General features: G+C 39.6%; 1 protein-coding gene across 3 annotated transcripts in view; it reads right to left on the reverse strand.

The window, feature by feature from the left end:
- The window catches only part of TPD52L1 (TPD52 like 1), a 51286-nt gene extending 34526 nt beyond the window's left edge, over window positions 1-16760 (reverse strand). For all 3 annotated transcript variants that reach the window (XM_085217375.1, XM_085217377.1, XM_085217376.1), the window contains exon 1: window positions 16619-16760. In XM_085217375.1, the coding sequence (XP_085073501.1) occupies window positions 16619-16637 (19 nt within the window). In that variant the 5' untranslated portion in view covers window positions 16638-16760. The remainder of the gene's footprint in view (window positions 1-16618) is intronic.
- Between the last annotated feature and the right edge of the window lie 7596 nt (window positions 16761-24356).

The raw sequence follows: 24356 nt of genomic DNA on the forward strand, positions 1-24356 counted from the left end.
TCTGCAGCTGAGATTCCCAGGACTTTTTTCCTTCTGTTTTTTTGTTTTTTTCATTTTGTGTGTGTGTGTGAGAGAGCATGTGTCCCTATTTCCCCTCCAATCAATAACCATTGAGTCTTGTATTAGACAGAGTTCTCTCATAACAAGCTTAACGAAAGCAGAGACACAAACCAATTGGAAATTAGGCTACAGACACTTTTGTACTCTTAAGACAACTTAATTCTGCAGTCTCCAAGGAGAACAGGAACCTGTATCGAGATTCACACCAAAACATGTAAGGATGACAATTGATTTTGTTAGTAACACAGTAGTATCACTGAGCCCAAAATATTCTTCACCTTCTACTCTGCAGGAAGCACTGTCTCCATTCCCTCTTCCCTGAGGGTTTCTGTCAATGAAGCAGCAATACACCTTTCAGACATTGCTTACAGAGGTACCAAATACAGAAATATAATAGAATACAACAACTCATTGAGATCCCTAATATCTTGAATTAACCACTAGTAATTCTTTAAGGAATAAGGTAGGACCCTATTTACCATTTAATGTAGCTACACATTTTGTTAAATGGACTTGATCTAACAACTTTTGAAAATACACTCAAGAATGAGCTGATTCAGCTAACTGGTTAGAGCTGAGTCCTAGAATCTAGTATTGTTCTACACAGTAAAGTGATACATTTAGTCAATTAAAGGTAGAACTTTAAGATAACACCATATATTTTTTTTAACTTCACCATGTACATTCAATTCCAACAATTATGTACTCTACTCAGGGGAAAATAGTTCTTTTTAGAATGCAGACAGCCATCTGTATGCCTGTACACACTCACTTCTCACGGGAACTAAAATACAGAATGGCATTTTGATCCAAAGCAAATCTTTCCTGCTGGATATCTGCAGCACTGACATATGACAGTCTTTACTGAGCACATAGATTTGTAATTGCTGGCCCCCAGGTAAAATCTCTTTTCCTTCTAATTTAGGCTATCTTAAATAATAGCTTTCAAATGATCTTTAGCTACTTATTAAAATATCGATTAACCCATGGGTATTTTATATGATCCTGATAAATAATTTGTGCAGTATACACACAGGCCTTTTTTTTTTTTTTTCCCTAATTAAATTACTCATATTTATATTTCCTGTAAAGTTTATGAAGACCCTGTTAAGTCCCATATTCATTTGCAGTAGCATCCTGGGCCCAGAATCTCTTGCCTTGATTCCAGCTGTGCAAGACGCAGACAAAAACATCACTTGTTGGGAAGCTGCAAATCCAGTTAGGTAACATTTCATGGCTCTGTTTTCACTACAGATACAGGTCACTGAAAGTACGGGGAGGCTGTAAATTTAACGTAGAGTTATTCCTTCTCCTAATCTAAAAAATATAGAAATATTTATTCCTTCCAGATAACTTTCAGATATGATTTACCTTACAAAGTATAGAAAGGGTAAAATTTTTTAAGTGAAATATTTTACAATGGCTGTGTTTTCCACATGAAGTGACAAATAAATGCCTGATTAGAATAATTATTAACAAGTAACCAGCTAGCTTTATGCGCAGGAATGTAATGTAGTTTTATCTGCGTGCTCATAAAAGCAGACACACTAAAATATAATTACTCTACTAGGACTTCCACCTGTAATGATTAAGTTTAACTTCACAGAACTGAAGCTCACATACTTCAACAACTGCAAGGCATCTGATACTCCCCAGAGCAATGCATAACATTGCTATAATCCTGCTAAATTAAAGTCAAATTTTATGTAGTCAATGGCACTGCAGATACAATATGCAGAGCTGTTACAATTAGGACATATTTATATTTGAAATGGAACACAATACATTTCAGTATCAACTAGCTTAAATTCAGGCTGCAGTTGCATCAGTGCAGACTCATTTACTGCTAGCAAGTGATATTGTCACAGCTTATCAGCTCAGGCATGCCGGTAACATAATATACTGCTCTAGAGCCTTGAACCAGTACCTCTACTTTGAATTGACGTATACACCAGTTGCCCAGAGTCTGTGCACTGTGCTGGTTTGCAAAAGCCAAATTTTTCTCCCAATTATTGCTTTATCTCTAGTTTCTGCCACCTCTCATATTTGCAATTAAATCCTGCAGAAAGAAGTGTGTACTGTGAGACTCTGGAGTCATCCTTCAAGGGCGGATTTCCAAGAGGCAGCCTATTGCCCTCCAGCACACTTTGCGGGTGTCGTGTAAACCCACCTACAAGCCCACCTCTCATAAGCATGCAAAGGTATCAGTTATGAACCATGGAATGTTTGGTCACTTTGGGGAGTGAGTTTTACAAGTGGCTGAAATTAACATTAAATGTTAAATGTAAAAGTTTAACGGCTTTCACTTCCATTTTATGGCACAGATGTTGAAAGCTGCACAGGATGAACTGGGAGCTTTATCTAACTGATTATCAGCCATTACAAGAGCCCACAGCATCTTATAGGTCACGTCCTTTCCCAGCAGCACAGAATTTTAGACATTGACCTCAAAGGACGTTCGCTATGTTAGATGAATACAAGTTTCATTCAATGAGTCCACTAGCAGGTGGGACAGGAGAAGAGAGATAGGAGTCCACACATCAGCACTTCCTAGTGTCTGTTAGCTTGTCTAACTTTTCCAGATTCTTATTCTTCCTGTATTCCATCTTTGTTACTGTTTCTGGTGACCAGCAATTCTCTTCCATAGAACAGTCACACAAGAAGCACAAAAGAGCAGAAGCCATCTTGGAACCTATTCTATGAACCTAACCATCCATCACAATCCACAGATAGCTAACAAGTTAGAATCAAGCTCAACACAGACATTCAATTAAGGTTTAACTCTGAAATGCACCATCGCAAGACTCTGTCCAGAGACGGATGCAAGACCCAATGACCTCGCACATTATCTCTTTCAAATTCTCTTTCTTATGGTTCTTCAGATCTTGCCCTCAGCAATCTTAGGCCACAGGGCCCCTTGCAACTTCATATTTGTAAAGCAATTTATATTAAGAATATACTAATGTGTTACCCCCATTTATCCTTCATAAACAGACAGATTTACACTTGTCTGGACATATTTTACTCCAAAACCAAAACAAAAAACAAACAGAAAAAAGCAACGCACAACTTGTATCACAACAAGCATGGGAAAGCATAAAGTAGGTATAAATCACCACATGAGAACTATTTGATTTTTAGTTTTAATACTTATTGTTAGACTCTGTCATATGATTAGGTAAAATATATAGGAAAGGTGAAGAGTATAGGATTATCGGTAGTTAGTAACCCCAAATCAATTAGAGGGACCCAACTCAGAAGGACTGAGAAGGCAACCATTTGTATTAAGATATTTACACAGAGAGTAGAAGATGAATAGCTGGCAGAACACATCTACTGTGATCTGAAAGATTCATACGACAAGGCAATGCAGCAACAGTACAAGGAGTTACTGAAACACTTGATGGGCATTTCAGATTTCTCCTGAAGTCCATGGTAGTTATAGTTAAGGCTAGGAAAAGAAGCTTTAGAGTCTGCTGTTAAATCTGATTTAATGCAAGAAATTGTTTCAACACTGGTCTGTACCTGCACATATGTTTCCTACTAGGATTGCAGGGATGACAAATTAAATAAGTCACTTAGAAACTACAGGATTTATAACTATACCTCAAAGTCTAAATAAACCAAAGAATACACTGAAAAAGACCCCAGACATTTTTAGATTTCTTATTCAGATACATGAACATTATCTGGATAAAAGCATTTTAGTATGCGTTATGTGCTTTTTATTCATTTTCTCCACATTCACCTCTGAGGCATTTTCTACAGTATTACATATCTGGCCAATTTTCATACATTGACCTTGTTAGGAAAAAAACCAAAACACACCAATGACAGTGATGTCTGCTGAATTAACCACAGTGACAACAAAACTAAAGGCAGGAAATTATTGCTTGTGTACTTTCCCTAACACGCCATTCAGGGACATATATAGAAGATGATCCTTTATTCTAACAACATTGAAGCTCTTTTACTGTTTTATCTTTTTTTCTTTGCTTCTTGACCAGTTAAAAATAGCAAACCTCTCTCTTACCTAGTACACACATCAAAGCAAAAACAAAACAAAACAAAAAACAACAAAACAAAACAAAAAAAACCAACAAAACAAAACAAAAAAAAACCAACAAAACAAAACAAAAAAAAACCCCAAACCATCATTTATCATTTAGTTGCATAGCCCTTAGGCTAAGCAAAACAACGTTACAGGTTCTTTCGCTGTGTCATACAGAAGGTAACAGCACAACAAGCTATGCAGATCTGTATCTTATTTAATATTGGAAAATAACAGTTTACAAATTTAAATTGCAATTAAATCTTCAAAGGGTTGAAATGGTAAGTAGAACAAAGGAACTGTCCAGACACTGCATTAGTGTCTTTGATCTTCTTTATAAAGTAGTTTTAGTGCCAGATACAGAGATTAAGGAGGGGGTTGGGAGATCTAGATTCATGTACAATAAAATAAAAAGATTTTAAAAATCGTTGAAAACTGCAAAGATTTCCGGTACTATTTTTTTATTTCTGTTATTATGGAAGGATCTATATGGGAAGACATGCTGGAGGACTTAGAACTCAGAGCAGAAGGAAGGCTGATTTTGAATTTTTATGACTCTGAATTAAAACTAGTGGCTGGGTTCATCTTGCTTCAGCAAAGGAAGAATTCAATCCACACCACTGGCCATGTAGATGAAGAGTGTAAATATTTAACAGAATTGTAGATCCTACTGTCTGCTAACTCTAGGACTCAATCTGCCTTTTTCTATACCTATGCTCCTTGTAAGAGATATGAATGGGCAAATGTCTTCATTTTCTCTCTCCAATGGGCTTTGTGCCCAAGGTGGTCTCAAGGAGAACAAAAGAGGACAACTTCTGGATGTTCAAGAGCTCTAGGACACAGTCTACTATCTCAGAATAAATGCTCCCAGTCACCCTGAAGCATCTTATTACAAGTCTTACTTAAACTTCCCATTCCTTCCTTAAATTCCTAAAACAAGGCATCGATCCATAACTATGAGATAGACTGGCAGGTTTGCAAACAAAAGAAGCCTTTCATTTGGACTGCGTGCCTAAACTGTCAGTTGTAGTGTGCTAAGTTTCTCTACCCTCTAATCAAACTCTGAGGATCTCACTAGGTTATTTTCTCCCCCAAAAGGCACTGACTAAGCTTGCAACCCATGCTAGTGAAGGATGACAAGTTGTGCAAAAAATATTTGGGAGAGAATAGACTCTATGTCTTGATCACTGCACGGGGAAGACACAGATGTTGGTAAAGAGTTTCATAATCATCTCAAACATAAAAGTGTAATGTGTGAAAGTGGGAGCAGCAATCATCATAAAAACGTATATAGTACTTACAGAAAGGAAATACTAACTTTCAACATAGAAATCGATCTCCCAAGCAGAACAATTAACCAAAACATCCAGAAATGGTTGGTTGTCATAATCCTAAACATTTTATCTGAAAATATCTAGCTCGCTTTGTATAATATAATAATCCTGCCTGCTCGGGGAAGACAAGGGTGACATTGCTTTCTAAGCTGTAGCTATGGAAATACAAAGCAATTGTTGTGAAATGCAACAGTTTAAAGACAGCAGATGCTTCTATTATGTCAATACTGAAAGTAATGACAGTATTGTACCACTTACTGTGCTTTCTATTGATCATTCTGCACAACCTTCCATGAGATCAAGGGTAAGAAAAAGATGTCATAAGTGGAAGAGTTATCATCTCTTTTCTTTCTTTAGGCAGAACAGAAAAAAAGAAAAGATGAAGTCACGATAGAATAATAGGGAATGAGAAAATGGATGACACTGAGTCACAAAAGAGACTTGTTCTCCACAAATAAGGTACTCTACAAACTCTAACAGACTGCATGAAACAAATGAAGGAAAGAAGCATATCTAATTAGGCTAGAAAAAAAGAAATGTAGGGGAAGATGAGAGCAATGACATGGAAACGCTGGCAGTCAGAGGTGGAAGTTGTCAGTTTAATTTTTTAAACCCACCCTTTCACACTAAAAATACATGGAGGTACGTTTTTCTCAATCTCAGAATAGACAGGTATCTTGGGTCCCATTTTCAGCTGGTAGAAGTGATTGTGATCCCACCAACTGTATAATTAAGATCACACATCTGCTTCATTGAATCAAAATCACAGAAGCTTAACGGCATGATTAAATAACCCTTTTCACCAAGGAGAGGAACAGTTTACTGTACTTTTTTAAATCCAGGTGCAAGACTTGATAGTGATCTAACTGCAATATAATTAAACACAAGTCTCCTCAGTTAACTCCTAATAAAGTATCTGTACTGCAAGAAGTAATAAATTGGTAATTTTTAATTTAAAAAGAAATTTGTACTTGTAGTTGTAATTTGTATCCTTTTGATCATAAGTAATAAGATATTTAGAAGTTTGATTTAGAAATGAGACACTTCTTGCTTCAATCAGCAGGTTGCTTTTTTTTTTTTTTTTTTTTTTTTCCTTCCCCTCACTCTCCTCTTTTGCCCCCACCATCCCCCCCACCATCTATCTCAGCCAGTAAGGCAGATATGCCACTTCTGATCTTGTGAACTTACTAGAGAAAATACACAGCAAACGATTATAGCTGGGTCCATCACAGAGCCTTTATTCTATCCATATTCAAATTCATAATTTCCATTGCTCTAATTCAGATTACACCTCAGTATTGTTACACTGAAATTAAGAAATAGGGATGCTGAAAGAGAGGAGGGGAAAGTATCTCTCGTGATATCTGATCACTCTCTCATCTTGGGAGAATGAAGATTACAGTTTTTTAAGAACCAGGTATGCCTTTTTGCGTATTACTTAGCACAAAAGTTGAATGATTTGTGACTAAGCTTTGTAGGCATCATCACACTTATAAATTTGTAACAATAATTCACCCACAAAATTGAGGTGCATTTTCTGTCACCAGAGTTTTCCTTACATGTTGATGGTAAGAGCGCACAGCCGTCATGAAGCAGAAGTGAATCAGCACAGGCCACAAACCAGGCAGGTCTTCTGTTCTTCCTCCTCAAATGCTTGTTTTTAAGCACCACCTGCTTCAGCTTCTATTAACTCTTACCTTCTGTGTGATTACAATTAGCTACTTGGTGCCAGTACACTTTTGCCTTCCAATGGGGTTTTCTGATAGCATGGACCTCTACCAGACTTCCCTACAATGAACTTAATCTATTCATGGATGTCCATCTGAAATACAATTGCATTCTCATTTAAAACCAATAAATATAGAGGTCATTTTTTCAATGTTATTTAATCATATTATTATACTATTATTAATTGTTCAACTCAAAATTCCATATTTTATTCCTTCAGTTTTTTAGCTAGCATCTTGAACTGTGAAACAAGGTATTTATTAATCTGCTCTCAGTGTTAATCTGCATGCTGAGGCTTTCACAGTTTTTGGCATCAATAATTTCTTGGTTTTGCCCACTCGGTGTTTTGGAGTATGCAATTACAAAGAAATGTGTTTGCTTTGTGAACCTGTTTGAGGCCCTGGGCACTTGTGACAAAGTTCTCAAAGTTCCCAGCTTTCTGTTGGGTAGAGTTTGAGGACAGGAGTCTTGCCTCTGAAGGTAGTTACACAAACAACTGTGCTCCAGGATAAGTGACTTCTTACCAGAACAGATTACAGAGCTTGGCACTTCCAGCCACAGACTCAGTCTTTGAGGTCCTTATCCTCAAGTATCAGCCAAAATGGCCACCATCATAGGCAAATAATGTTTTTCCTCTTTGAAGATCAACAGGGAACATAATTTCTCAATCAAAGAGGGTCAGCTTCTCTGGGAGCTGCTCTGAGTAGCAGTAACAGCAACTACACTGATGAGAGAAGGAAGGGGGATAGGTGAGTAAACAAAATTTCTTCCCCATCAGGATTGCATTAGAGTACACTGAGTTGTAACAGCATCACAAAACATCTACCACAGTTCACACAGATCAGCCCAGCTGCTATTGTCCCTAGTACCTCCCGTACCTTAAGGTCTAAACAAAAGTACAGGTTTTTTTTTTTTTGTTTGTTTGTTTTTCCTGCCCTCTTCTACTACTTCATGTATATTTCAGTATATTTTCTCTTCTGAGTATGTTGTTACAGGATGGACATAACACTATGAAATTTTCCACAATAAACCAGCATTCCAGTGCTTGTAACTCTGCTAATAACTTCCATTAATGCTTTCAATCTCTACTCAGTTGTTAAAATCATGTCCTCGCTTGCTTACCTTTCCCCAGTCCAATTCCCATTTGCAGCACTTTGCTATAACAAGAATACCACTGCCCCTTTCAGGTTGCATTCATGCTCCATATTTCTGTGCTGACAAGGGCACAGAACTGAACAACTTTATAATTCAGTATCTGTGTCTAAATCTAGCTCCCATCTTTGAAACTCTCTGAAAGGGGTACAGGTTATTACCACTAAATACTCTCTTTCACTCCTTGTGCTTAACATAGACTCCCTTTATATTGCTCTTTATCTGTACTTCTCTGTTTTTGAAGTAATTTAAAATCACAGGGATAAGAAATATATTTTTTTCTCCCCTTAGCATCTGACTTCCAGTCTCCTGGAGTCTGTTATTTAACTCTGCAAAGATTTACCTTCTAAACCACACTGTAATTCAGTTTATAGAAATAACTTTTTTTTTTTTTTAATGGGGCTATTCAAGTAATTTATCCTTCTCCATCATCATCATCTTATTTTTTCCTCCCTTTTATCGATGCTTCTGCTCAATCTGACACATAACATGACTGAAGGATGTACTCTTGGAAGATCACAAGGCTTCATTGGTTATCCACTATACTCATATGCACATAATAGTTAGATGGTTTAATTACACCATCGTTACAGCAAACATCATTCTCCCTGATTGTGACTTTGATTCCTTCCTCCCACAATAATAAGTTAATAGCTGCCATCTGCCTTTTAAAATACTTAGAGATAATCTTCTGTTCCTGCCACAGTTGCCACTCTAACTCTGCTAATGTACATAGATTACATTTGTCTGTAAGGAAAATCTGAGAGCTGTATTTAAACACAATTTCTGATCACTTCTAAATGAAAATTTAGTATGTACCAAGCCAGTAAAAAAAAAAAAAAAAAAAAAAAATCACTTAGAATACTCATTCTCTAGAAATCTGTTTGCTTTCCCTAAAGTGACTGATGTGAGATCTACTCAGTGGGGCTTTCAATTAAAGTGTTAAACATAGAAAGAAGAATTAGATTAGCACTTTCATCAGCAAAATTTATTACCAAATCCGACCAAAGCAACCATCCCAGGGAAATTTTGTGAAGTATTTTAAATCTTTAAGATGGTAATGAGAACCTTTTTGCAGCCAGACACATGTACCACCTTAGTCTCGCCCAAATGACAAGATATTCACCTGGTGAGGAAACAGAGCAAACAGCTGAATACATACTAACCTAAATTTTCACTGGAGGAGCAAACATGCAACATCAACTCCCTTCAGCCACCATTTATAAAAATTCAGAGGACACAAGTCATACAGCCTTTTAAATCCATACAAGCGATATGTAGCTTCTATAAACTTTTTCATACTTTATTTGCAATTTATAAATTAGTCTGGCAACTCTAACATGCAACATTAAAGCAGGGCACAGGTACTAAAGAGAGACAGTTTCTGTGTTTGGATGGCCAAAGAGGGATGGTGTTTCACAAGTTAAAGCAAATCTCAGAAATCAGACCATACAGGTAGAAAGAGAACTCAGAAAGGATGGCTCTTAGAAGATGAAGAAATTGGTTCCAGCAGGATCTGGTCCCTTGGGGTCGGGTGAAGCAAACAATTTCACTTACTGGCAAACAAAAGTAGAGCTTTCAGGAAGAAAGCACCTGAAAATGTAAGACTGAGCTACAAACACTTTTTAATGGGAAAATCAACACTGTATCAATAATAGATACTTCATGTTTGCAGAAATATTTTTTAAGTTTAATTTTGTATCTCTCTTTGAGTATCACTAGAGCCCCTGGTTCTTGTATAATACTAAATGCTAGATTGTATATTTACATTTTGAGGATTTTTCTTGTTAAAAATCACTTTAGATTCTGTTAATTTGCAAAACTCTTCTAACAGTTTTGCTTCTAGGAAAGTTTTTGCTTCTAGAACAAAAGCTGAGAAGTGACCGACTGTTTTTGCTACGCATCTTAAATGCTGCCATTGCTTTAAAGCACTTTTCTCACTAGGCTCTTGGTTGACAGCAAGGATAACTGCATGCTAAGGTAAATCAGTGGTGATGGCAGGGCAACTTTATAAATACCAAATGCCAGAAACAGCAAAATCCACAACAGCAATGAGAAGCCAGCATTCTTTCCGGCAGCTCTCCTCCACTGGAGAAATCAAATGTTCAAGGCATAGCATTACCTCCCCTTTTCTGGAGGGGTTACAAGGCATTAGAGCTACTTCTCATTTTTACACCCACTACCTGAGTATCTGGATTCTTCTTCAGTGACAAGGAGCATGAAGATGTAAATACTACATAGGAACTGGATCCCTGAGAAACAATTATATGGATAACAGACTAAATGAAAGAAGCTATTATATCTGACCACAGGCCATACACATATAAACATGCATTTTCCTTATTTCTGTAAATCTGTTTTTACAAACTTTGCTGCAATGTTACTCCTATTTGGGTGTTGTAAAGAATTTGTATTTCAGTGACCAGCTTCAAGGAAAGACATTCCTAATAGAACAGGTAGAATGGGAGACTCAGTGTGAGATCTTTATCATCATGATAATCATTGTACTTGCGGCACTCACACTTCACACCTCACTATCACTTCACACACATCCAGCTTTTTGCCTTTGTTCTGCACTTTCAGACAAGAACATTTGCAGAAAGATCCTCACTGCCAGTGAATGACTTCTTACAAGCCAAGAGAAAGGAGATGAGAGATGGCAGGAGAAAGAAAGGAGGATGAGTGCTAAGGTGTAAAACAAGCACTTGCTAATAACTCTCTTTTGCAGTTATCGACCTGCAGTACTTAACCACACCACTGATGCAGAAACATCAGAATAGCCTACTTAGATATTATGATATCGATCCATGGATCACAAAGGTGTCTAGGCAGCATGACCTCTGTCCTAGGGAATTGAACAAAATGATGCATCCAAGGTTTTGGTGACGGTGTGTGTGACGCTGGTATTACAGCCCATAATTTTCAGTCCCCTGCTAAACTACTCTAAAACAAGCTTCTAAGCCTCACCTATACTTCTAAATATGGGTATAGAGAACACTTTTCAACCACTTTGTAGTCTTCTGACACACTTTTTGCCACATTCTTGAGCTTTAAGCAACACGTGGCCTTAGCAAAACTGCTCAAAACCTCCACACATTGCTGTACTGTACTAAACAAGACAGAAAGATGCATCAGAACAATATGAACAGATTAATCCTTCCACTAATGCATCTGAGAACACTAGTGAGGAGCAGACTCAATCTGTACTTGAGTTGCCTCACAGTAGGATTCATATCAACAGCGGAGTAAAAATAAGAAGATAAAGGAGAAAAAAGTGAGCAAGATTTTGGGGTCTGATATGCTGAGGTTTTTTTTGTTTGTTTTTGTTGCTGTTGTTGTTGTTGTTTGGTGTGTTTGTCCTGCATTTTATCATCCATCATAGAATCACAGAATGGCTTGGCTTGGAAGGGACCTTAAAGATCATCCAGTGCCAGCCTGCTGCCTCGGGCAGGGTTGCCACTCACTAGATCAGGTGCCCAAGGCCCCATCCAACCTGGCCTTTTACACCTCTAGGGATGGGGGCATTGTAAAAATATCAAGGCTACAAAGCATCATATGTTGGCCCTGGATTTTAGAGGAGGTTTACTTTTCTCTTTTCCAAACCTCACCATTATTCTGCTCTCAGATCTTATTTAGCATGAAATCACTCAACTTTTTACAGCTTCAGCAAACTGAATTTCTGCTTGTGACAAGTGTCATTAAGCTGCAAGCAGTACAGGTTCAAAAGGGTAAAAGAGAAGCAATACATTTGATTTCAGAAGTTTATTTGCTTAAAATCTGATATTACCAACAGCTCATTCCATGCATTCCCCTCCATTTGGTATAAAACAGGATGAATGATAAAAGAGCAATTATCTCAAGCTCCGGGCACTCTTGTTAAATATTTAGGAATCCTATTATAAATTAAAACCCCATCTTTTTCACTTGACCTCATCTTCATATCATCTTATTAATACAGCAGCTGAGACTTCCAGCATGCAGTCAGATGCACAGTTACTGCTGGCTGGTCCAATTACCCCAGTTCCTCCTGACACTTTAGAGAAGGCCTCTCTCCTGCTTTCCAAAGCTGAGACATGAAGAGCTCCAGGGGGCAAGAAGGAGACAGCGCAAACTCCTGGCTAATAGAATCAGAGCCTCTGAAGCACATACACATAATCACCTCTCTTGTAAAGGCAGGTGGAGAACATTAATGCATTCTTCACAGTGGAAGCAACCAGCAGCTGCTGCTGGGCAAGAAAACCGGAATTCCCCTTGCTGCATGTGTATCAATACTGACAAACCTATAAGCAGACAGACTTAACTGAGTACATGGATTTTCTGCTCATGAAAAAAACTGCAGCCCCAGTTATGCAACCCCAGGCCAGACATCTCATTCAGCACCCTGAGGAAAGGCTAACATAGAACAGAATAGCCAGTGCTCCTTGGTTAAGCTACTAACCTAAGCATTTAGGGAAGATGCTGCCCTCCCAAAATGTCTTTGGTGAGATGGCCACAGCACTGATGCTGCAGCAAAGCAACCTCTCCATGCACTTCTCACCCACCTTTCTGTAGCAAGACTCTTTCTAGAGACACAGGCCTCATTGAGGATGGGCAACTTATGAACTAACTACAGCTCTCACCACAGCACTTCACAGGTACTGTATTCCTCTGCAGACAAGCATTTAGTTTAGAGAAGAGAAGGCTCAGAGCCTTACAGCTCTCTACGATGACCTGAAAGGAGGCTCTAGTGAGGAAGGAGTCTGCCTCTTTTCTCAGATAGCAGCAACAGGACAAAAGGTAATGGCTTTATGTTGCACCAGGGGAAGTTCAGATCGGTTATTAGGAAAGATTTCATTTCTGAAGAAGAGGTCAGGCACTGGCATAGGCTGCTAGGGAGGTGGTGGAGTCACTGTCCCTGAAGGTGTTCAAGGAACATGTAGATGTGGCACTGAGGGAGGTGGTTAGCGGACAAAGTGGTGATGGGCTGATGATTGGACTAGATGACTGTACTGGTCTCTTCCAACCTAAATGATTCTATGATTCTATGATTATGCCTGTGTTCAGTTTTGGGCCCCTCACTGCAAGAAAGACATTGAGGCCCTGGAACATGTCCAGAGAAAGGCAACAAAACTGGTGAGGGGTCTGGAGCACAAGTCTTATGAGGAGCGGCTGAGGGAGCTGGGATTGTTCAGTCTGGAGAAGAGGAGGCTCAGGGGAGACCTCACTGCACTCTACAACTTCCTGAAGGGAGGTTGTGATGAGGAGGGGTTTGGCCTCTTCTCCCAGGCAACAAACAGGACCCAAGGAAATGGCTGCAAGTTGTACCAGAGGAAGTTTAGGTTAGACATAAGGAAGAACTTTTTCTCTCAGAAAGTGGTAAGGCACTGGAATGGCCTACCCAGGGAGGTGATGGAGTCCATCCCTGGCAGTGTTCAAGAGGTGTCTTGATGAGGGGCTATGAGATATGGTTTAGTGCTTGTGGTAGCAGTGATAATGGGAGGACGATTGGACTAGATGATCTTGCAGGTCGTTTCCAACCTTACGATTCTATGATTCTATCAGTGTAACAGGGGAAGGAGGAGTTATGACTACTGCTGGATGCATGAAAAAAAAAAAAAAAAAAAAAAAAAAAAGGATAACTATTGCTAAAGGACAGAAATGTATTCCGAGCAAAGCTTTGAGTGGATTGGCATTCCCTGATAACAGATGGAAGAAAAGATCCATGGCATTGTCATAATTTGAGGACACTTACAGTTTTAAACAATGAAGCAGTATTATAGGTGTAGCCAGCTAGTCTGGTCCTGGAGCAGAACACGCATAAGAGAAACAAGCACACAGTTCCAACCTTCCTGTCTCTCTGACAGAAGCACTGTTCTTCAGACTACCGAAGCTTCCACTGTAGAAACGACTGATAGCCAGAAGACGACAAACAAATAAGCTATATTAACAGTTTCTTAGCACCTTGTGTAAGCACAGCCTTGCTCTAAGGATCATTCAGAGGAAAAAGACAATAGCAGCTAGATCCTTAAAGTTACCACTTATGTAGAACGTCCTTTATGAATTTGTTTATGTAGTATATATGGTTATTTCTTTAGAAAAGATTCTTAACAATAGTTAATATTATTCTCCACCTGACAGCCTCTCTTAGCTAGCTGGCACCACATTGGGGCAGGATGTATTTGATACACTTAAGTATAATAGTAATTCTGTTTCAGTCCATGAAATCTCTCCCCTGCTTTCAGGTAGATATCAGAACACTTCACTCCCACAGTCTCTGGGCCATGGACAGACTGTGCTTCACAACACACAAACTCCTGAAGTCAGCAGTGGCCGCTGTGCAGTTCCTTGGTACACTAACATGCAATAATACTTTCCTCTCCTCCCACAGCTGGAATAAGATTGTCAGCATTTTTATGCATCAGCATGAATCAGCCTCATAAAAAAGAATTTTTGTCGTTTTCTGAGAAAAAAATCCACTTTTTGTATTTGCTTGAGTGTATTTCTGGAATGTGGAATTCATCTACTTAGTCCTCCCTTCAGGGCAATATAAAATGGCACAAACACAATTATGTAGAAAAGTCCTTTTGAAGAAAATCTTCAAAGTGTTAAATATGAGCAATTCAACAGTGCTTTCAAATTTATAGCTTTACTTTGTCTTCTCAACTGGAATGCAATGCCCCAGCAGAGCATGCTGGAACAAACTATTCAGGATTCATTTCTTTGTGGGTTCCTTAGAAGTAATTCATAAACTCATTAAAATGTATGCGTGTTTCTCCCGCTGTTTAAGCAGATACTTGAGTTCAGTGGGTTTTTTTTCTTTCCAAAGCAAATTGCTACTGTTTTGTTACTAACCTTCTATCATTGTGCACTGCAAATGGCACAGTGGAATTGAGAAGCTCACATTTCTGTCCAGTGCTTAGATGCACGTCACTGAATCCAACTATATTAGAGACCTACAGGTTAAATTCTTTGCACTAAAAAGGCTCCATAGCTGCTGTAGCATGCACTGAATTGAGCCTATAAGGAAAAGTGACTTAAGAACTGAGCGTATAGACAAATACATGTCTACAAATGACTTTTCAGGGCTTTCTGTCAACTAACTTAAAGACTTAAAAAAAAAAAAAAAAAAATCCTGAAAAAAATATTCTACCTTGGAAGCAAAGAAGCCCTAATTAGATAAACCCAAGCAATACAAAATGCTGTTACATTCCCTCACTAACCAAAAGTAACTCATTCCAATGAAACTATTAAAGAAAAAGGCCTTCCTGTGGCAGTAACAGGGCTGCTGACCAAAACACATTAAGAAAACACACCAATTGGCTTCAATTCTTAACATGCACTAAGGACTTCTGTGTCCACCTTACTTACTAAGGACTTACACGTGCTCACTCCTTACAGGGGAAGGAAATTCAAATGAACACAGACCCCATGGCTAACTAGAGCTGGATACTGCTTTCAATCAGTTCTACAAAACAAGAAACAATCCTTTGTCATACAAAGCTCCTGGTTAAAGAATGGAACTACCACTCATGTGTCTATATAGACATGGTTGGGAAATCAGTTTAAATAACCAGCTGTATGCTACAGTCTTAACACTGACTTTTAAAAACGCCTGGAACTGAGCAACGAATGGATTTGTTTTGCCAGCTGTGATGGGCCATGGAGCCAGGAAGGCAGGACACACAGCACGCTTTGCCAGAAAGGCTTTCTCCTTTCTGAGCATCACTGACACCTGTTTACCTTTATATACAGCAGCACTTGTAACAAGCATTTGCCTCCTTTATTGGTATTTATTTAATGCAGTCATTACCCAGACTGGAAGGCTGTTTTGTCACAGTTGCAATAAACAAACATCTCCTCCCCTATTACTTCTCCCTGTTTATTTCACAGGTGACAGGTTTCTAAACACCCCACCTCATGGAAATACCCGTACTACCTGCCAGCTTACGGATGTGCACGACGAAGTCACGCTTCAGAAAGCAACACAAAACAACAACTAAACAAAAAAACACCCGCACTGAGACTGAAGTTGCCATCACACTACCCTGACTACTTAACGTTGAAGAAGCCCAAAGAGAAAAAAACAGAAGCCTCCACCGCAGCCGCTCGGCACGGCAAGGAGCGCCAGCAGCAGCCCACGGGGCCGAGACACAGCAGCCCTCTCCGCACCCCTCGCTCCGGTGCCGGCAGCGGGACACTCCCGCACGTATCCGCAGCTCCGGCCGCCGCCTGGCAGCGCGCTCCGCTCCCCGCGCCGCGGTTCTCACTCCCGGCTCCGGCGCGCACCAGCGGGCCCCGTCCCGACCGGACTCACCTCGCGCCTGCGGCTCCATGACCCCGGACGGGTCGGCAGCACCGCCGTCACTTCGACCGGAGCGGCGGCTCTGACGGCGCTGACAGAAGCCGGCCCGCGGCTGCCTCCGCCCCCGCTACCATCCAGCCCGGCGGAGAGCTGCGCCCCCTGCCGGCCCGGCCCTGCCTCGGCGCCGGGAACCCGGGACGACCTCGCTTGAGGAGCACGACCCAGCTCCCCCTTTGTCTCGAGTTCGAAGCCGGGCAGCCGAGTCCGCCCGCCGCGGTTGTGTGGGCAGTGGGCAGTCACTCGATTAGTTTGCGGTTTTCTCCTATGGCACGAGTATCCGAAGGAGTACTGATGCTGTCGGAGCTGTCATACACGTGTGGGTCTCTCCAAAAGTAATGCCTCCTATTTATTTCTGTGGAAACTACAACAGATACAAAGAGCGTAGTTAACACTGCTTGATTCCCAATTCTCAGTTACAAAACACTATTTTCAACAGCCACTACTATGCATTTTTGCCAGTCATGAACAAGATCCTGCATGCCCTGCTCTTCAAAATCTGCATGGCTGTCCAGAATGTGGCTTGTATTTCACGTCACTGTTGTCGCTGCTGAAATGCACCATGCACCACCTTACTGTGCTCACATCCACTCTTCTGACTCCATCAACATTCAGCAAGTGTCAATGAATGTCAGTGGGTGCCATTTTTTCCCCATGGAGGAATTCAGTGACGCACTATTGCTTCATATGCACTTCCCTGTCAGATTTTGTCAGACTGCCCCTCTGCTGCCATGCGTCACACAGCAACAAAATGTAACAGAATATTGGTGGGACTGTTCAGCCTCTACTGCCATACCACCACCATTTGCCTCTGACATTGTAGCCCAACATGATAAAATAGGAAGCATTACTTTTAGAGCAGCCCTTGTATTTAGCAATTTAGGTAAAGATGAAGCTTTTTCATTACATAGCTCCTTATCCTACCATTCACGGTAAGTTCTTCGCAGTAATGCAATATAAACATGATGTCACATCACCAGCAGTGCAGATTTACTCAAGGTTTTGCACACACCAGCATAGTTATCAGTCCACGTCAGTTTTGCTTGTGTAAGGGGCCAGAACACTTGTGTTAGCAATGCTGCATTGCCATGTATTTGCCAGTCAGACACTGTATCTGATTTGTGCTCTGATACTACTGAGTGCCTTCCAGGACAAACTGAGGGCAGGTAGCTTCTTGGGGCCTGTAATACTAGAAGTAACAAAAGAAGGAAGTAAAGGCAGGCAAAGGAAGTACTGGACATTTTTTTGTAGAGCTATTCTAACAGGTAATATTTTAGGTCAAGAGCAAGAAATCCAAAAGAAAATGATCATGCAGTGAGGTTAAAGAGGTGAAAAATAAGTTCTTCACATTAAAATAACATAGAGCATTGAAAAGTGTCAGCATTACTTACTTCCCAGCTTTGCTTTTCAAACAATTTAGAAAATAAAAGCCAAAGACAGCCTTAATTTCTCCAGATATCTAACATTTTTCCCTAATATATACATGCTGCTGGTTTCAAATTTGAATTATTGTAAAACATGAATTATTTTCTCAAGATAAGCCTCTGTGATTTGACATGTCCTCAGGCTGGAGTTTACCACTTACAGATGCATATCAGAGGTTTTCAGATGAACGAATTCCTGTACTTGTGCCATTTCAAATAACAAGACATCCTTCCATGACAATATTTGAGCTCAGGAAAGCCATCAACTTCTGCATTTAAAAACCCAAACCCAAGTCCATCAATATGATCCTTTTCAGAAGATTCTATTAAGAAGCCACAATTCTGCAACATAGATCTTTCTTATATGACTAGCAGACTTCTTAAACTTTCTTCCAGGCTGCATGGGAAGTGCTATGGAAATGCAAAGTTGTATGGAATGAATTCTAAATATATATTTATTTTACCTTCATATGAACTACAATACCTGGAACTGAATGTCATGCCAGGCCTCTTCTAACCAATACGAAGGCCTGAAGACATTGTTCTGTAGTGACTGGCTCTATCTTTGAAAGCCTACATTCTCACACTTTTATCAGCAGATTTTCATGGCTGTTGCACTGAAACTACTTCCACAGTTATTTCAGTGGTCTGTTGATAAGGTATTTGAATAGTTTATTTTTTTCTTCCTATGGAATGTATTTTCACCAGCTGCTACTAAAGGAATGTAAGACAAAGGCACAAACCTTGTGTGCTTTCTCAAGTTGTTTCAGTACTCAGCATTGTATAAAGTATAATCCATGGTATAACAATGTACATAAAAGTATGTTTCTTTTATTAGTAAGAGTTAAAAACTGTCTGATTCTTCCATAACTCAATTTTCTTTTGAACTTATTTGAATTTATCCTAATAAGGGTCTGTGGAACTGAACATCATGTTGGCTATTTAGCACTGAACACTATGCTGCTATCGCAGGAGAAAATCAGCAGCTGCTTCCAATGATAAATGCTGCATAGAGAACTTGGATCAAGATCTTTATCTGACATCAACCGACATCTCTATTATGGCCAATGCAATTCTGATTAGCCACTGAGGTCATCTTTGGTAAATAAACAGTATGACAGTCAATAGCAACTTATTGACTGTCACAGTCAATAACACAGGAGAGCAATTCAAACATTATTTAGAAATGAAAGAAATGCTTTTTTTTTTTCCATTACTCCACATATTTCTGACTATCCTGTCAAAGGAAAGTGTCTCTTCTCCTTCTCAAACTTTATCCCAGTTTGCCTGAGATAAAATAGGATAATGCGAGCTGAATAGTGAATATTGAGCCAGTATGTAAACACACCAGAAAGCTTAACTGAACTCAATAAAATAAAATATGAAGATTGTATCAGACTAGAACTTATAGATGAAGTGATTGCATAGAAGTAAGTTAATTATAATTTTGATTTGTATATTTGGGCCAGGAAAGTGTGAATTTAACCATAAATAATTGTTGAAATACTGAGGTTCATAGTAGAAACTTGGAGACTTTCAGAAGGAAAACCTGTGAGTCTTGAAAGATAATTTTTCCAGCAGGTACCAAAGTGCCTACAATACATTACAATACAGAAGCTCAGAAATCTTGTAGTGCTGTGGAAAATTGTATTACAGATGTTCATATTGATATGAACAGGCAATAAATGTGAATGTGTAAGAGCAAAATATCACCAAGAGAAGGACTATTAAAATGGCATGTGTGGCTGACACCTGAAATAGAAACAATGTCTAAACCCCAGTGACTCACCGAGGTTAGACAAGATAGAGAGATTAACCAGTCATTTCCTGATGGATGCAATAGGACATCCAAAATCAGCATACATTCAAGGAGAACCCAGGAAGCCTAGGGAGGGACTCCAAAATTGATGCTGCTTGTCTCAACGGCGTCTTTGCAAGAAATCCTGGACAGACTGTCTGGACATAGAACCTCAGTATTTGAATGCTCAGCAAACTGCATGCACATGGCCTGGTCTCCATGATGAGCATAATGCAAGCATGACAGAGTGAAATCAGCTATGCTTTAAAATAAATTATCATGTATTCCTACAAGGTGTTGCACTGAGATACGTTGTTGCTGCAGCATTGGGACGTTATTTCTTACAAGGTGATTTGCCATTCATGATGTTTGCAGGTCTTTCAAAAAAAGTATAAATACTATGAATACTGCAGTAAAGAACTCAACATTCATTCATATAACGTGCGAAATGAAATGCATTAATTGCTGAAATGAAAAGACATCTCTCATGTTTAGAGTGCAAAAGAAAACCTGCATTCCTAGAACTGTGTTCATGGCATCCTACCACAGACCTCATGGGTGGTTCAGATGAGCTGCAGCCATTAGAGCACAGAGCTGAATCCTGACAATGGAAAATTGTAGGAAAACAATATAAACATGCCTAACATATATCTGGAGAAACCGTTCTAGGTGTCTTAATGGACCTGAGATGGCAATGTAGAGCTGCCATATTACGACACAGGATCTTTTGGGGATCTGTGAAGTATTCCTAGTAATGTGTCAGCCTTGTGATACAATAAACATGCTGCTTTGAAAATACTGCAAAATGATGTTTTTTTAAGAAAGTCAACTTGGTGAATCTATATTATAATTAAAATTGTAATGAGTCAAAACCGATCTCTGACACAGATTCAATGCAATTTCATTTTAATTCAGTGTAACTCATACAGTTATTTGTATCTTTTTAGAATGTTATCTTTATGCCCAAAAGGTACGAAGCTATCCTAATTGCAAGGATATGATTTGTTTTCCAGATGTAGCTAAGAAGTGGAGTTAAGCTGGGACTTCTTTCATGGGATTAGACCGCATTCATTTGTATGTGTGCACTGGGAAGGTGGTACACAAGCTATTTTTGAGAAACATTTAATTCTCTATTTGAAGTGATCTTGATAATGTTGGAAAGTCTAAAAAATCTAATACTTTCAGTATTATTGGATTTAATGTCCATTTCTGCAGTTTATATCCTGCATTCACAGGCTGCAGTAGAAGTGCATCCTGCCACATGATGAGGAGTGACCAAAATAACATGAAAACATTCTCACCTATTTATTATCTGGATCACCAAACTTAAAATAATGAATGACTTAAACAAATGAATGACAGACTATGTCCTTATTTTTGATATGTCTGTGTACTTTAGTGTTTATCCGGGTCTAAGCAAATTCTTGTTAAGCCACAGCTTTACTCATGCAATAAAGTGACTGCATAGTCTGTGGTGTTGTGAATTCTGCATTTAGGGAGAGTCACAATGACATGAGGATGAAGCTGAAGGATGTGCAATCTACAGAGCACACTCCTCTCAAAGGCCTGAAATGAAGGCCTTGGAAAGAGTCCAGCGGAGGGCCACAAAGATGGTGAAGGGCCTGGAGCATCTCCCCTATGAAGAAAGGCTAAGTGAGCTGGGTCTGTTTAGCCTTGAGAAAAGAAGACTGAGAGGGGACCTGATCCAGGTTTAGAAATATCTGAGGTTTGGCGGCCATAGTGGTGAGGCCAGTCTCTTTTCAGTGGTACGTGGAGACAGGACGAGGGGAAACGGACATCAGCTGCAGCATAGGAAGTTTCGCACGAATGTGCGTAAGAACTTCTTCACGGTGAGGGTGACGGAGCACTGGAACAGGCTGCCCAGGGAGGTTGTGGAGTCTCCTTCTCTGGAGATATTCAAGTCTCGCCTGGACGCCTACCTGTGCGACCTGGTGTAGGGAACCTGCTTTGGCAGGGGGGTTGGTCTCGATGATCTCTAGAGGTCCCTTCCAACCCCTACAGTTCTGTGATTCTGTGATTCTGTGAAACACTTCATCACTCAGAGTATGTCTGCAGAAGCTTTCTGAGGCACACAACAGAAGCAATCTGCGTTTCAGGGCAGCCTGCTCCAACTCAGAGGGTTGCAGAGATAGCCCCAGCCAGCTCAGAGAGAAGGCTCAGAGAGAGTCACAGTCTCTTACAGAGAGGCAGAGGTTATACAGGGGAATTATACAAAGGACTTTTTGTAGACTTCATAAAACTCAGTACTTCTCCCTTGTATTTGTCCCCAGTGCTCTCAGTTCCTTCCCCTCCCCTTCCCTTTCCTTTCCCTCCCTTCTCTTCCTTATAAGGGGACACCTATACATATTTTGGCCTTGCTTAGCCATTTGCTAGCATCTAACACTGGCAAACTGAAAGAGAATTTTTTGCCTGCTTCTGCATACCTCTATAATCACCAACCTTTCTCTCTGTGGACTCATTCTCCCTTTCTGATGCTGAGCAAGCTTTAGCGATCTAATGACTTCTTTTGCATGTGATTTCCTAAAATTTGGTCAAGATCTCCCATGAGGTCCTTCAAAGTTTCATCCCCCTTTTGGCATGTTCAGAAGACCTATGAGAAACATTACAAGCTAATGATGTAGCAAGGGGTTGAACTTCCTAACTGTCCAAGTTTACTGAAGGCTGTGTATGCTCTTCACTTCCCACAAGCAGAATTCCAGGCTTATTTAACACCAATTTCAAACAAAAAGTGGAGAACTAAGTCTGCATCTGTCAGTAAATACTATGCTTACGTGTCTAAAGAGTAGATTTTAAGAAAAGAATTTTAATGGTAACAATAATAATTTTCTTTTCTGATAGGCTGAGTTCCATCTTTTTTTTTTTACCTACTGCAAAACGGAGGAATGTTTTCTGCACTAAATATTTCTGCTCAGAGAAGCATGAGAAGTCAACCCAAATAAATGCTTTGAGTTATTCAGTGATATCAGGAAAAGTACATTTGATGAAACACAGGGATTTTCTGTTCACTGTTTCTCAGGTTGGTTTGCTGCAGTTTTAGTTCCTCACTGGCAGATCTCCAGAGATCTGCCTGCCTGTCTGTCTGTTCTTTCCTCTCCAGTTGTATGCTCTTATCTGAAGTCTACTTCTCATTAAGGGGACTTTTTCAGAAACAGAAATGTTATTTTAATGAGATTTTTTTTCCTTTTTCTGTAACACAATAAGTTCTTCCTCTATTCTTATTTGGTAAGCACACACTGACAAAATTACAAACATTTATGAAACAAAAAACCTGGATAATTATAGATCATTTTACCCCACAGGTAGATCAATTATTTCTTTAATCAAGTTATGCATAAATTAAGTGCTATTCACATCCAGGCTGGCATTAATTGAAATGATGCATGATTACTGCATAATTTTAAATCTCAGCAGATTGCAGAGTTTGGCCTAGCAAAGGACTTTGTTGTTTTTATTTCTCTGGAATCAAATTAATTATGCTGTTACAAATTCTGTATTCCATTTCTATTCATTTTACCTGCCTACAATTGTCTCTTCTGCAGATATTTTTCACCATAAAATTATAGAATTATAAAGTTTGGAAAAGATGTCTAAGATTCAATAGTTCAACAGTCAAACCATCCCCACTAACAATATTCTTCAGTGCCTCTACATGCTCCTCGAACACCTGCAGTGACAGTGACTCCATCACCTCCCTGAGCAGCCTGTTCAAATGCATCACCACTCTTTTGGAGAGGAAATTTTTCCTAATACCCAACCTGAATCCCCCCTGGTTCTACTTGAGGCAAGTCCCTTTAGTCCTTTCGCTGCTACCTGAGAGAACAACGCCCACCCACAAACACACAACCTCCTTTCAGGTAGCTGTAGAGAGTTATGAGATCTGCCCTGAGCCTCCTCTTCTCCAGACTGAACAATCCCAGTTCCCTCAGCTGCTCCCCATGAGACGTGTGCTCCAGACCCCTCACCAGCTTCATTGCCCTTCTCTGGACATGCTGCAGGGCCTCCATGTGAGGGCTCAAAACTGAACACAGTTCAGTTGGTTGTTAGAAGTGGAATACCAGTAGCTATCTCCATCCAAGAATATTATATGGCCAACAGGGAATAGTTAAGAGAGAGACCAGTGACAATGCAGGTTATTAGTTCTTTTCCCATGTTGTAGACCTTCATATTTAAGGCATCACAAAGAGCAGGACACCAAAAAATTCTACATTAACTTTTATCTTCAAACAAATATTTCTATGTTGATCATGTACAAATAAACTCTACTTCTGTACTTTAGACTGAAAAATACTGATACTGAATACTGATACCGAATATATTCCAGCTAAAACAATGATTGATCCAAGTTAGATTTGCTGAAAGCACGAGCATTTAAATCAGGTGGTTTTCTAGGGAAAACCTCAGGAACATTTTTGAATAACCTCATTGAAGCATATTCAAGGATTCTTTAGGA

This window comes from Meleagris gallopavo, chromosome 2 (assembly GCF_905368555.1).
Source record: "Meleagris gallopavo chromosome 2, MGAL_WU_HG_1.1, whole genome shotgun sequence".
Taxonomy (NCBI): domain Eukaryota; kingdom Metazoa; phylum Chordata; class Aves; order Galliformes; family Phasianidae; genus Meleagris; species Meleagris gallopavo.